Source organism: Nuphar pumila, chromosome 5 (assembly GCF_984573655.1).
Source record: "Nuphar pumila chromosome 5, dmNupPumi1.hap1.1, whole genome shotgun sequence".
Lineage (NCBI taxonomy): Eukaryota > Viridiplantae > Streptophyta > Magnoliopsida > Nymphaeales > Nymphaeaceae > Nuphar > Nuphar pumila.
Window position 1 is genome coordinate 50,666,933 of NC_143253.1, and position 14,135 is coordinate 50,681,067.

The 14,135-nt window shown below is 36.7% G+C and overlaps 1 protein-coding gene across 1 annotated transcript; it reads right to left on the bottom strand.

Annotated features, from left to right (window-relative positions):
- Nucleotides 1-13,502: 13,502 nt before the first annotated feature.
- On the bottom strand, nt 13,503-13,838 carry LOC149837569 (uncharacterized). The gene has a single exon (XM_090008063.1). The coding sequence runs from the start codon at nt 13,836-13,838 to the stop codon at nt 13,503-13,505; it is 336 nt and encodes a 111-aa protein (XP_089864189.1).
- Nucleotides 13,839-14,135: the final 297 nt, after the last annotated feature.

Here is a 14,135-nt window from a genome sequence, read left to right on the forward strand (position 1 = left end):
TAATAGTAAGGTTAAAACATGAAGCAACAAGAGTAAATCAAAAAATAAAATAAACATATAAGAGAACCGATATACAATGAAATAGGGGATGACAACGGGTTTAGTATTGGTTGTTGTGTTGCTTTGAATATACATAACGAAATAGGATATAGTCTATTTGCAACAAATATGCACATGTTAACATACATACCTATGACATACGTAAATATATAACTGATAGTGGTTTCATACGTACAAAATTACTGATAATGTTTCCTTCTGTAAATTCATCTTGCAGTCGATTGATGTTATCTTGGAGCTCTTTGTTGAGTTTTTGGATACCTTTTTTGTGGATGTTCCATTGACATTAGCAGAATATTCACTAAAAGATATTGAACTTCCTTTCTACAGTACACAACACAAATCGAATATACACCATAAAAGAGACAAATTTTAAAGAAACTCATCACAAGGTTTAGACAATATACGCCTGATTCGCCATTACTGGCCGTGTGGCTGTCGTCGTCTCCTTCCTTGCACAAGTTCAGGAGGTTTAGACAAAGTAGGTTATATGTTTGACCCACGAACACGCCATTTATAAAGGAAACGTCAGTTCGTCTGTTTCTTACTCACGAAGCAAAGTGAAGCGACACCCTCCTGAACTTGTTCGACGTGTCATTCATTTATAAAGGAAACATCGTTTCACATACCACTCATTTTCAAAAATTGCGTGCAAATAAATTATATTGCACATTAATTAAATTAAAAGATGTCATTTCATCAATCTTTTACAAAACTCTACAACTAAGTCTCGATTTTCATTTATGAAGGGTGAACATTACAATGATTTGCTCACATAGACAAAGCACGTAAAAGCAAATCGTGATAGGACAAAAACTGCTATTCTATGAAACTTAAAGAATTTTTGTTGTAAGTCGATTTGTATTTATCAAGATACCTAGATTTATAGTTTAACAATAAACATCGTGTTGATTTGTTTTTCTATATCTTTTTCATCTTTTATCAGTCATTGTGTAAATCGCGATATGACATATCATTTACATAGACAAAGCTTGTAAAAGCAAATTGCGTTAGGACAAAAATTGTTATTCTATGAAACTTAAAGAATTTTGGTAGTAAGTTGATTTGTATTTATCAAGATACCTAGATTTATAGTTTACCAATAAACATCCTGTCGATTTATTTTTTCTATATCTTTTATCAATCATTGTGTAAATCATGATAGGACATATTGTTCACATAGACAAAGCTCATCAACATAAATCGCGATAAGAAAAATGTTTTTTGCTTTATGTTCGTGGTTGTACAAATCATTACAGTGAAATCGATTTGCAACTATTACTTAAATCGCTATAAAGTTGTACATCGATTTGTATTTAATCAGTTACCTCAGTTTTTACTTTATCTAGTCTAAACATCGTCTCAATTTGTTTATTGTTTTTCCTTTCCTCCTTTTATGAATCAGTCATTGTGTAAATCGCAATAGGACATATCGTTTACTTAGACAAAGCTCATAAAGGCAAATCGCAATAGGATATTCAAACAGATTTGGTGGGATGGGATGTATTTGATTGTGTGATGGGTTTAGGTGGGAGAGTGATTGGATTGGGTTGGTTGTGAAACCCATTTAGCTCTCATGAAATCCAAACCCAATCTAAACTATTATATATATAGAGATACATATCTACATATGCTTTTTTAATTAAATTTATTTAGTTATCAAATGTACCCAAATTCTATTTATTTAAGAGTATCCATTTGGAATTTAAATAGATCCAAAACTTAAAAACTAAACCCCAAACCCCAAAACCTAAACCCTAAAACCCTAAACCCTAATGCCTAAACCCTAAATCCTAAACCCCTAAAACCCTAAACCCTACAACATAAACCCCTAAATCCCTAAACCCTAAAAACCAAAACCTACATCCTAAATTCTAAATCTTTAAACCCTAAACCCGTAAAACCTAAAAACCTTAAACCTAAACCCTAAACCCTAAACCCTAAACCCCTAAAACCCTAAACCCTAAACCCTAAACCCCTAAAACCCTAAACACCAAAACCTACATCCTAAACCCTAAACCCTAAACCCTAAATTCTACAACCCTAAACCCTAAATTCTATAAAAAATAGGTGTACAAATCGTAATAGAACACCTTCTATAAAAAACAAATCAAGATCTCTTATAGAACTGGTTGCAAGCCAAACTATATCAAGCAAATCGCGATAGCACATAGCCTTTATACATACAAATCGTTTCAGACTTTTATCAATGTTTGTGCAAATCGTTTCAGCCTTTTATCAATTATTGTGTAATCGCGATAGGAAGACAACTCGTAAAAGAAAATCATAATTTTTACTATACACAATGCTAAATACTTGCTCAATTTTTATTTATGAAAATCGATCATTACAACGATTTGTTAAGTGGCATTTGTGTGCTACACTTATTAAAATAGATTTATACACTTGTAGAATGTCACATTACAGAAAAGAATTATAGAATTACATCAAAGAATTATAGAATCCCAACAAATAATTATTAGAACATCGATTTGTATTTATAAAGTTACCATGATAACGATATGACTTTGTTTGTCTTTGTGAACGATATCGATATATTTGTAAAACTTTAATATAGATCTGTGTAAAGCTCTATTCTATGCAAAATCCTACCCGACCTGACCTGACCCATTGTCCAGGTCTAAAACCCTAATCTATTTAACCTCTCTTCCTCTTTTCTGCGATAATGCAACTTCTTCTTCTTTTTATTTTTCTCCTCCGCCTTCTTCTTCTTCTTCTCATTCTTCTTCTTCCTTGTATTTTTCTTTCTTCTTTATTCTTCTCTGTTTCTTCTACCTGTGATTGATAGATGAGGTTTGATGCTGATAATGTAGTTGTTTTACGCCATGAGAAAAGATTTGTATAATTTTTTATGATGATTATGATGGTTATCTTCTGTGTATACATCGATATATTCATGACACATACGACTGTGGTGTATTTGTCATGAAGTATATCGAAGCTTACACAGAATATAACAACCATAATCATCCTCAATCGTTGCCGCCATACCGAAGCAAATACAAATATTCTGCATGATAGACAGGGGGTGATGCTGATGACCATCTATTTGATCTATTCCTACTGTCTAACCCTCCATCGTTCACAAACTATCCTTCGCAGTTGGAAAAATATCTGCCCAATCTTCGATATACTTCATGACAAATATGTCGCAGTCGTGCAGGCTCCATCTTCTTTGTTTGTTGGAATCCATACCATATGCAACTTTGCCAGCTCTGCCTCGAAGCTTTCTGCACTAGCAAGATGGATTTCATGCACACCTGGATTGCATTCAAAGCACAACACTATTTGGACGTGGGGGTGATGCTGATGATGATGTTTATTTTCTTTGATGATGATGGTCATGTATTGTATCTAAGCCAAACCACTGGTCAGGATGTATCGTTGAACTTACCTCAATTTGTATTTTACTAAGTCTAAACATCATGTTGATTTGTTTATTATTTTTCCTGTTTATCTTTTATGAATCAGCCATTGTGTAAATCACGATAGAACATATTGTTCACATAGACAAAGCTCATAAAAGTAATTCGCGATAAGACAATCGGTATCAAGCAAATTATGATAACATGTATCGTTACAGTGAAATCGATTTGCAACTAAGTCTCGATTTGTAGTTTACTAAGTCTAAACATCATGTCGATTTGTTTATTGTTTTTCTTTTCTCCCTTTTATAAATCAGTCATTGTGTAAATCGTGATAGAACATATCGTTTACATAGGCATAGCTCACAAAAGCAAATTATGATAGAAAAAATATTATTATATTATGAAACTTAAAGAATTGTGGTTCTAAGTTTATTTGTATTTATCAAGTTACCTAGATTTGTACTTCACCAATAAACATCGATTTATTTTTTCTTTCTACTTTTTGCCTTTTATCAGTCATTGTGTCAATCATGATAAGACAAATCGTTGTACATATACTGTATCTAAATCGTTATACCAAATATTATCCCAGAGTGATTTACATAATGACGTATGTATCATTGAAGTTAACTTGATTTGTACTTTACTAAGTCTAAACATTATGTCGATTTGTTTATTGTTTTTATTTTCTGCCATTTATGAATTAGTCATTGTGTAAATCGTGATGGAACGTATCGTTCGCTTAGACAAAGCTCGTAAAGGCAAATCATAATATGATATTCAAACGGATTTGGTTTGATTATTTGATGAGTTTAAATGAGATGGTTGTACAGATTGTGATAGAACATCTTCTATAAAAAACAAAGCATGATCTCTTATAGAACTGGTTGCAAGGCAATCAGAATCAAGCAAATCGCGATAGTACGTAGTCTTTATATGTATAAATTGTTTCAGGCTTTTATCAATGTTTGTTTAAATCGTGATATAAAGACAACACGTAAAAGCAAATCATAATTTACACAGTACACAACGCTAAACGCTTCTTCGATTTTTTTTATGAAGGCCAAACATTACAATGATTTGTTCAGTGGCACTTATTAAAAAAAATTATATATTTATAGAATGTCACGTTATAATTTTTTTTTATAGAATTACAATAAAGAATTATAGAATTACAATATATAATTATCGGAATAAAAAAATCATATAATGTTTATTTTGTGGCACTTGATGACTCAGATGGACTACGACATATAAATTGTCTCTTTCTTTTTCTTGGTGGACTCTCTTTCCTTGATAGCCTATTGGTTCTCTCGATCTTATTATAAACACTGGTCATCATTTCTACCAGTGTATCATATTGTGACTGCATTTGTCTCCCTAAATTCCTCACTTTCGTAACTCCTTATTCTCCCTCTTCAACATCTCCAACCTTGTGGTGAAAACTACATTCGTTTTTATGAGCTATGTTCGTTCTTCATCGTGTACTGCAACTGAGAGAATCGTTGTTATAGTCGGAGAGATATGGACGTATTTTCTATGCTATAAGACAACATGATGGGAGACAAGAGGGACACATGGGTTTCCAACATTTTCATGTTGTTTATTCTTAATCTCCAGATTTCGATGCATGGGTTCCCAATATTTTTTGAAATAGTTAGGGTCATATTGTCGTTCTTTATAATCATATGCTATGACACAAACACCTCCTTTGTTCCAACTATCCAATTATTTCCTCAAGCGTTCATGTCAATTAACATTCTTGGCCCCACCACTATTCATCTTCCTTCTCACTTCCACAGGCTGCTTTTGGGTAGACTGTCCCAAGCCAGCTTGTAGGAGAACTCGACTACCATGCTGCAACTCGGCTTTATAATTGCTAAATAACCAAATATCGCATCGAAACAGTCTCGCAGCCTGAGCAACAACCTCTTGGTCCTCGTCCTCCCCATCTTCACACAGTCTCCATACAACCTATACATTGGAGATTATGGTTTAGGTATAGACATAAATATTCAGGATCTGGATCAAGAGATTTGACCTTGGATCTATTGGAACTGGATCTGGATCCGAATATAATCAGATCAGGTTTGAAATAAGGTTCATGTATTATTTAAACCTATAAAGGACTTAATAGGTTTTGTAATTGATAGAGAGTATTCTGAGACCAGCTCAGAGCACTTTTTGACTGGTTCCTATCAGTTTTTCACCAGTTTCTGAATGTAGAGACCATCTTGCATGAATTTGTGAAGGATCAAGGATTTTTCTCATTCAAGTTTAAGGGTTTATGGGTTTTTTACATGTTTTGAACCGGTTCAACTATTCTGAGACCATGTTATTTAACTTATACATGATATGTAAACATGAATTATGACTAAATTAATGACATATATGATGTGTTTTTATCAAAATTTATTTATGCATATAAGTTAATGCATGAGTTTGTATTTTTTTATGACATAATACATATTTTGTCATGAATATACTGTAAAAAAATAGGTGAAAGTGTAACCCAAGAATGCACAAGCATTCACAAAGTCCAATAATGGATGAACACTATGGTGTACAAACAAGAGGTCCATAAAGCGACAATATAAAAACCTAAAAAGGCTACACAAAAATAATGAAATCTTTATTGAAGAGACTTGAAAGGCACACCTAATATAAGGAGAGCAAACCTTATTTATACACCAAGAGAGGTCGGAAAAGGAGAGGCCAAAAGGAGGCTAACCATAGAGACGTTGGGAGCCCCCAATGGTCACATTTGTGACCGTTGGAGGCCCCAACGGCTCTATGTGGGACGTGAAAAAAACAACAAAAAAATACAAAAAATAAAATAAACTAAAAAAATAAATAATTGTTTTCTAAAAACAACTATGTAATTATGTAAAATGATATAAATACCCCTATCGGGTATTGCACACACATATATATTTATATATATGTGTACGAGTACATGTATTTTAACACCCCCCCTCAAACTTTATGGGGAAAATTATCCCAAACGTTTGGAAATACAAAAAATCTTGGAAAGAAGTCCAAGTCTTTAAGAGTCTTCAAGGGTCTTCAAGGGAAATCTCCATCTTCATGTCATTACTTTAGCATATTCACAGAAAAGGATGAATGTCCGTGAAAGTTTTATACACCGTCAGAGTTGTGTAAAAAACTTATACAAGTTTTAAGGCTTCAACAAATATTCATATATGCATTTTTGCATGTTCGCAATGTCCCTGTGAAAGTTCTAAAATATGAAGATATGATTCAGAATCACAAAAAACCTGTGAAAAATACAAAATCACTGTGTTGCAAACGTGCTCTTAATGTCATCCAGAATGTAGTGTGAATATAGTCTAACTCATGTAAAATGACCACTTTGGGTGGGTTCAGATCGACTGGCTAGTGCATCTCTAATGAATTGCTTGTATACATGCTGCTCACTAACCATTCAGGTTGTAGACTTATAAATGAGCTTTCCACGGTTTGCAGAGATAGGTGCCCAGCCCTAACAATATGAGTCTTGATCGGGTGCAATATGATTACACAAAATCTTGTGCATTAAGCACTCGATCGCCCTCCATCAGGTCTTGGGTCCCACACTTGACAGGCCTTGTCCCGAAAACAGACGAAGAGTGATCGCACAAATATTTGTGCAATCATATTTTACCTAATTTTTTCACTAACAATACTGTTGTACCGGACCCAAGGATCAGAAAAAATGTGATTGCACTAAAAAGCATGTGCCTTCACATCTCATCTAGTGATGCCTGTCTGATTCAACCCAAGTCCACAATCTGAATCAGACAAGTGTCATTGCAATCACATTGTACATGAATCTTGCTATTCAAGGTGAAAAGATCAGGTGCATCATAATTGTACAACTATTTGTGCATTAAGCACCTGATCACCCTCCATCTTGCGACATGCCTGTCAGTTGTAGGGCCCAAAGCCTGATAGAGGGCGATCTGGTGCTCATGCACAAATTTTGGGCCATGTGATTGCATCCGATCTTGAATCTTGTTCAAGTGGTTGTGTCTTAAACTTCCTATAACATGACACTTGGATTGACGTGATCAGGCACCATGAGCTTTTAGTTGAATTGCACCAAGCTGAATCAGGATATACATATGGCATGGCAATTCTAAACTAAATTGGTCTGCTTATAACTGATGCAACTCAAAATAAATTCCAAAACTGATCCCTGATCAAATAGAATCCAGATGTGATCCGACTGATTACCTGGACCTAACCCATTTCACCCCTATTTTTCATTTTTTTTTTGAAGAAATAAGGAAAATTAGAAAAAAAAAATATTGGCAACACTCCTGGAGTACTGTATTCTCTAGCTAGATGTCAGTGGATGTGTTCAGCATGGTCCCTTTATTAGGGAATGCACTTTGGGTCAAGTGATGCTACATATAAATTCATAATTGTCTTTTTTTTTTGAAAGAAGACAATCAAAATCTTGTCAGGTATGAAACTTTGGTGCTTTGGGGACTGTTGAATATTGTAGCCTTAAAAAGTTAAGGTTACACAACTCCATCGATCGGACAATTTAAAACATGATTTTGACTAAAGAAATCATGATAGATCATATCCATAGATATCCATAGGACGTCAGACCCTGAAATCAGCAGCTGGTATGATGCCAATCTAGACACAGTATCTGTCTGTAAACGCGATCTCAAGCAGAAAAATTTTGCACACTAGTTGTTGTGGTCGGTCCACCGTTCTCTCAAGTGTAGTTCTGAGAAAGTGTGAATGGAGGTTGTTTGAGTTCTATTGATGAGAGGCATATAAGCTACATCGGTGATCAATGTGACAAGGTAAACACTAGCCCAGTGCAGTATGGTCCCCTGTTCTCCATTCGCAATGACTAAGATCACAATAGTATCATAGCCGAAATATGGATCATCCCAGAACTCAGGTCATCTTCCCTGTTCCATAATTGGCAGCAGATGGAAGCTGCAAGTAGGAGGAATTTGTTGGGTGTGTGTGGCCATTATCCGCACATATCGGCATATCTACGAACAGGGCTTGTTCGTGGATATGCTTGGGCAGTTTTCAAAACTGATTTTCAAATGAAACCTTTATCTCTAACTGTTTTGGTTTTGCTCGTCCCTTAAATCTCTCGTTGAGCTTATTTGCAAGAGTTAAGCCAAAGAAAAACCGAGAGATGCAATCTATAAATTGAGACATGTTCAGCAGTAGAATATATGTGTGAAAACACAAAGTAAGACTCTCGAAACAAACCTTCAAAAACTCTAACCTATATTCTTCTCCTTCTTGATCAGTTCTCTTTTATGCAACATTGATTCTGGAGGATACGCTATCAGAGCTCCTGCTGCATCATCCAATAGTGGTATTGCATCCTCCTCCTTCTTCTGCCTATCGAAACATGCAAGAAAAAGCGTGATAGATTAGTCGGGCTTCAGAAAGCCCTCTATTTTTTATGACTACAATCTGCACAGACACAAGATTTTGTTTTATTTTGTACCTGCTTGAATGCATTTTCGCTTGAAGGACTCTAAGAGTAGAAACCCTTCTGTGTTGCACCTATATATCTGAAAGCATGCAGTAGTAATCATACATGTGGTGAGTAGCCTCTTTTTTTTTTGCATCTGTAGCAACCTACAGTAAGAATATGAATCTAAATAAAAAAATACACATAAAGAGGAAACATTAGAAGATAAGGAACTTAGCTTTCTTCTCCCCTTGTATATCTAGCCATAACTACTCCTGCTTGAAACCCTAAATATAAACAGAAATCGAAACAAAATGAAAATGATCCCTTGTTGGTCTATCGCCAGAATATTTTTTTCGATGATCGCTGCTGCTTTATCAGCGGACCTAGTCTTTGACCAGCTTTTTGTTGTTCTCCCTCTCTCTCCTTGCCTGGAACCGTGACCGGTAGGGAATATATCCATCGACATCCTTGAAAATGTAAACAAACCAAACAGGATACCAGAAAATCTCGTTTGAAAAACCCTGAAAAAAGGAAAACACCGAAAGTCGATCGTCCGGCTACTATTTTGGCTTGGGTTTTTCCCAGAGATAGATCTAAGCCGAGAGTACCGACCCAAACACTCGGTGAGACTTCTTGTTGGAACCTCTGGTCGGAAATTCGACAGAGCAGTTCGTCTTCTCTGGTGAACGTTTAAGAGAAGAGAGAGAAACGAAATTGAAAAATAAAATTTTTCAGTTGACTTTAGGGTATTTATACCCTGGTGGTGCAAAGAGACCTTATTGCCCTTCTGTTTTGCGAGTTATTCAAAAACACACTTATAATCTTTAAAAAATTAACCCATGTACTTTTTTTTTAAATTGCTAAAAGAGGTTTGTGTGCTGTGAAATTTCTTGAAAATTTATGTTTTTGCCTGAAATTCCATTGTGAAGCTTGAGAAGGTTTAAATTTTTTCAGAAATAGGGTTTTTTGTTTTAGTTTTAATATTTCTTCAGAATTCTAGCTAAAGACCTCTTATGTTTATTTAATAAATCTTATTTTCTCAGCATAACATTTTATAGGCTGAAACTGATTCCTGATTTACTATTTCTTTTCTAAAAAAATAATAAATAATAATAAATAAATAAATAAATAAATAAATAAATAAATAAATAAATAAATTGTTATAAATTAAAATAAAATATACAAAACTAAAAAGGATGACTAGCTGTGTGTGTGCCTCTAAACTTGCCAAAATTGATAAGTTAAATGGAACAAACTTTTTAATCTGGAAAAGGAGAATACCTTTAGCTCTTATACTTAAGAGATTGGAATATGTACTAAACAAACAAATAGAAAATCTCAGAGAAATAGAGTTAAAGGAAGAGAAAGAAAAATATGAAAAGTATTTAAGAGATGATCTTATGGCTAAAACAATTATGCTAACATATATGGATGATGACCTAATTGAAGTCTTTGAAGACTATAAAACAACTAACGAAATGTTGGATGCAATTGGGTCTAAATATGATGCTACATTCGAAGTACATGTTCAACTTCTATTAGAACAATACAACTCATATAAGATGAAAGAGTGAGACAGCGTAGTAGCTCATGTAAATTGTATGTTGGTCATGGCAAAAGACTTAGCAACAGCTGGAAACGTGATACCTGACAAGATGCAAATCTCAACAATTTTGAATAGTCTGTTTGTATCATGGAGAATGGTAACCATAGCACTTAGGATAAATACTAAAAGTCTAAAACCTTAATGAGCTACCTCTCCAACTGGCGATAGAACAAGAACACATGGTCAAGGACAAAAAGTCAAAACTCCTGATGGCCAAAGATGTCTTGTCCAACAATCAAGTACCCTTTAAAAGAAACAACAATAATTTAAAGGAAAAGGAAACAATAGGTTCAATAAAGGCCCTAATCTGGCAGGATGTAAAACAAAATGCTTTTCATCTTTGTAACCTGCAGCTAGGCCGTGTTGGTTGAGAGAGAGAGAGAGATAGGGTTTACCATTTTTATATGGACAATATAGAAGTTTTCTTGACTAGGATATATAACTCCTTAGCTCACACCTTTCTGACCTTTTGGCTGATAATTTCTCCAAACAATAGAATTATGTTATACATTTTGCCGCTATTATAGTGAATATGTTAGACTAAAGGTGTAACGACCCCAACTCATACCCCTTGAAAATACAGTTTTTTTTTTAAATAAGGGTTTACACCCAACCGACCCAGTCGACTGGGGTTCCAATAGGCTTAGCCGACCCTAGTCGACTGGGTTTGTGGTTATCCTACCCCAGGTTGGGCATGACAAGGGACTGCCAGGCCTGTCCCAGTCCTGCTCAAGGCCAGACTAGGCCTGGCAAGGCCCTGCCAGCCCCAGGTTAGCCGGGACAGGCCAGCCGAGCCCTCTGGCTAGGTCTGACAGCCCTGTCACAAGACCAGCATGGGCCTGTGCAGGTGCTGTTAGGGATGGGCAGCCCGGACACAACCCCAGCCCTCGCTGTATATATATATATATATATATATATATATATATATATATATATATATATATATATATATATATATATATATATATATATGTGTGTGTGTGTGTGTGTGTGTGTGTGTGTGTGCACGACCGACTACTCGACTGGGCTCAGCTAACTGCATGGCTCAGTCTGTCAGGCCAGCCGAACCCAGTTCGGCTGGTCTGACAGCCAGCCTACAAAAAAATGGACCCTTCCCTGAGTATTTTTTTAATGGCATGACCCAGCCCACCCAGTCCGTTGAGTCTGCCGTGAAATCGATCCACCATGTTTCCCCATCTTTTTTCAGAGATTCCATCCAAAAAAATAGCACAAAATCAAATCGGGGTTCGATTTCTCATCCATTTTCACATGAGGGGACTCGTACCTTAAACCTGTGCTTGGGGGCTGAGACTGTTGCGAGAAGGGGATGTCATCGGTGCTCCAAGGTCATCGGTGATCGATGGCCATCGAGAAGCGAGGTCGTGGAAAGGGAGCCACAGGATAAGGAAGTTACCCCCCCCCCCACACCCCCACTCCTTCTCATGCACACTCCCCCCTCCCTCACCATTGGCTTGTGTTAGGGTTCATTTCGAACCCTAACGCCCTCTTTATCGAGCCAACACAGCGTTAGTGTTGTGTTACTTTTTTTTTACTGAGGTTACGTGGGGCGTGGCTTGGGTCCAGGTTCAGAATCGAGACTGAGATCCGAGATCCAAACATAATCTGGATTCTAGATCTACAGCATCCTTGCAAAATGGATCTGCAGGTCAGATCCAACTGCGGATCCTCGTGCATTTGCCTTCATTTGATAGTAAAAGTTTTTATTTTATTTTATATACATATATAACCTTATATGTATATATATAGTTCCATTGTGGATCCTGGATCCTAAACATGGATCCGAGGCCCATAAAAAAAAAGTATGATTTTACAATAAAATAAAAAAAATGAGGTTATTACATCCTTACCCCCTTAAAAGAATTGTGTCCTCGAAATTAGAACGTACCAAATAAATGAGGGTAGTGTTGACACATATCCGCCTTAGGTTCCCATGTGCATTCATCCAACTCATGATGCTACCAACGCACTTTTACGAACAAAATTGTCCTATTATGTAGCGTCTTTTCTTGATGATCCAAAATCTTTACTGGCTTCTCCTCCGTAGTCAAGTCCGTTTGTACTTCAATCACCTCATAGTGAATCACATGTAAAGGGTCAGGTACATATTTTCTCAACATCGAGACATAGAATACATCATGGATCTGCGAAAACTAAGGAGGGAGTGCTACTCGATATGCGGTCTCCCCAATGCGTCCAAGAACTTTGAAGGGTCCAACATACCGAGGACTTAGTTTCTCCTTCTTTCTAAACCTGAAGACACTCTTCGTAGGCAAAATTCGAACAAACATATGATCACCTACCTCAAAATTGAGCTCCCTGTGCCACTCATTGACATAGCTTTTCTGCCTGCTCTACGCTGCAATCAATCACTGTCGAATTAAACACACTTGGTCTCCATAATGTTGGATAATTTCTGGAGACTCCACTGCTCTCACTCCAACCTCATCCCAGCACACAAGGGTTCTACATGGTCGGCCATACAAATCTTCATACGAGGTCATACCAATACTGGCATGAAAGTTGTTATTGTATGAAAACTCTCCAAGCTAGCCATGTTTATCCCAATTGCCTACCCAATCTAAAGCACACACTTTCAACATATCCTCGAGTGTCTGGATCGTTCACTCTGATTGTTCATCCGTCTGTGGGTGGAAAGCAGTGCTAAACTTCAATATAGTACCTAAAGCCCTCTGAATCTAGCACCAGAATCAAGACGTGAAATATGGATCGAATGCGGCACCTTGTGAAGTCTAACTATCTCATCCACATAAAGATCGACCAAACTCTCCAAACTCTGACTGATTCTAATCGAGAGGAAATGGGCACTCTTCAAACGATTCACTATTACCCAAATGGCATCTTGCCGTCGTCGGGTCTTAAGTAACCCTACTATGAAATCCATCGAGATGTCATCCCACTTTCACTCTAGAATCTCGAGTGGCTATAGAAGTCCACCAGGTCTCTAGTGTTCAATCTTCACCTGCTGACAGGTGAGACACCGAAACAAGAACTTCGTGATGTCTCGCTTCATCCCATTCCACCAATAAGTCCTCTGAAGATCTTTAAATATCTTGGTAGAAGCAGGGTAAATGGAATATCTAGACATGTGAGCTTCACTCATAAGCTCCTCCTGCAATGCTTTCGGAACCCACCATCTGTCTCCGAACATGATGGTTCCATCCTCCTCTCGACGAAATTGTGCCTCTGGCTTTCGGGCACTCTCACATAGCTTCTTAAAATCCAGATCAACTGACAGAAGCTCCTCGATTTGATCTATGATCTCTGGTCTTGCCTGCATTCTCGCACAAAGGATGCGTCTAGAGTCATCCGCAAAAGGTTGTCATCTGACAAACTCCTCGATCAGATCCCAACTGCGTCCAATCATGCTAGCTGTTGTGACTGACGCCTTTCTACTAAACACATCTGCCACTACATTCGCCTTACCAGGATGGTAAGCGATAGAGAAATTGTACTCCTTTAAGAACTCTAACTATCTGTGTTGCCTCAAATTCAAATCTCGCAGAGTGAATATATACTTGAGGCTCTTATGATCGGACATAACCTCAAATTGCTCCCCATAAAGGTAGTGGCGCCA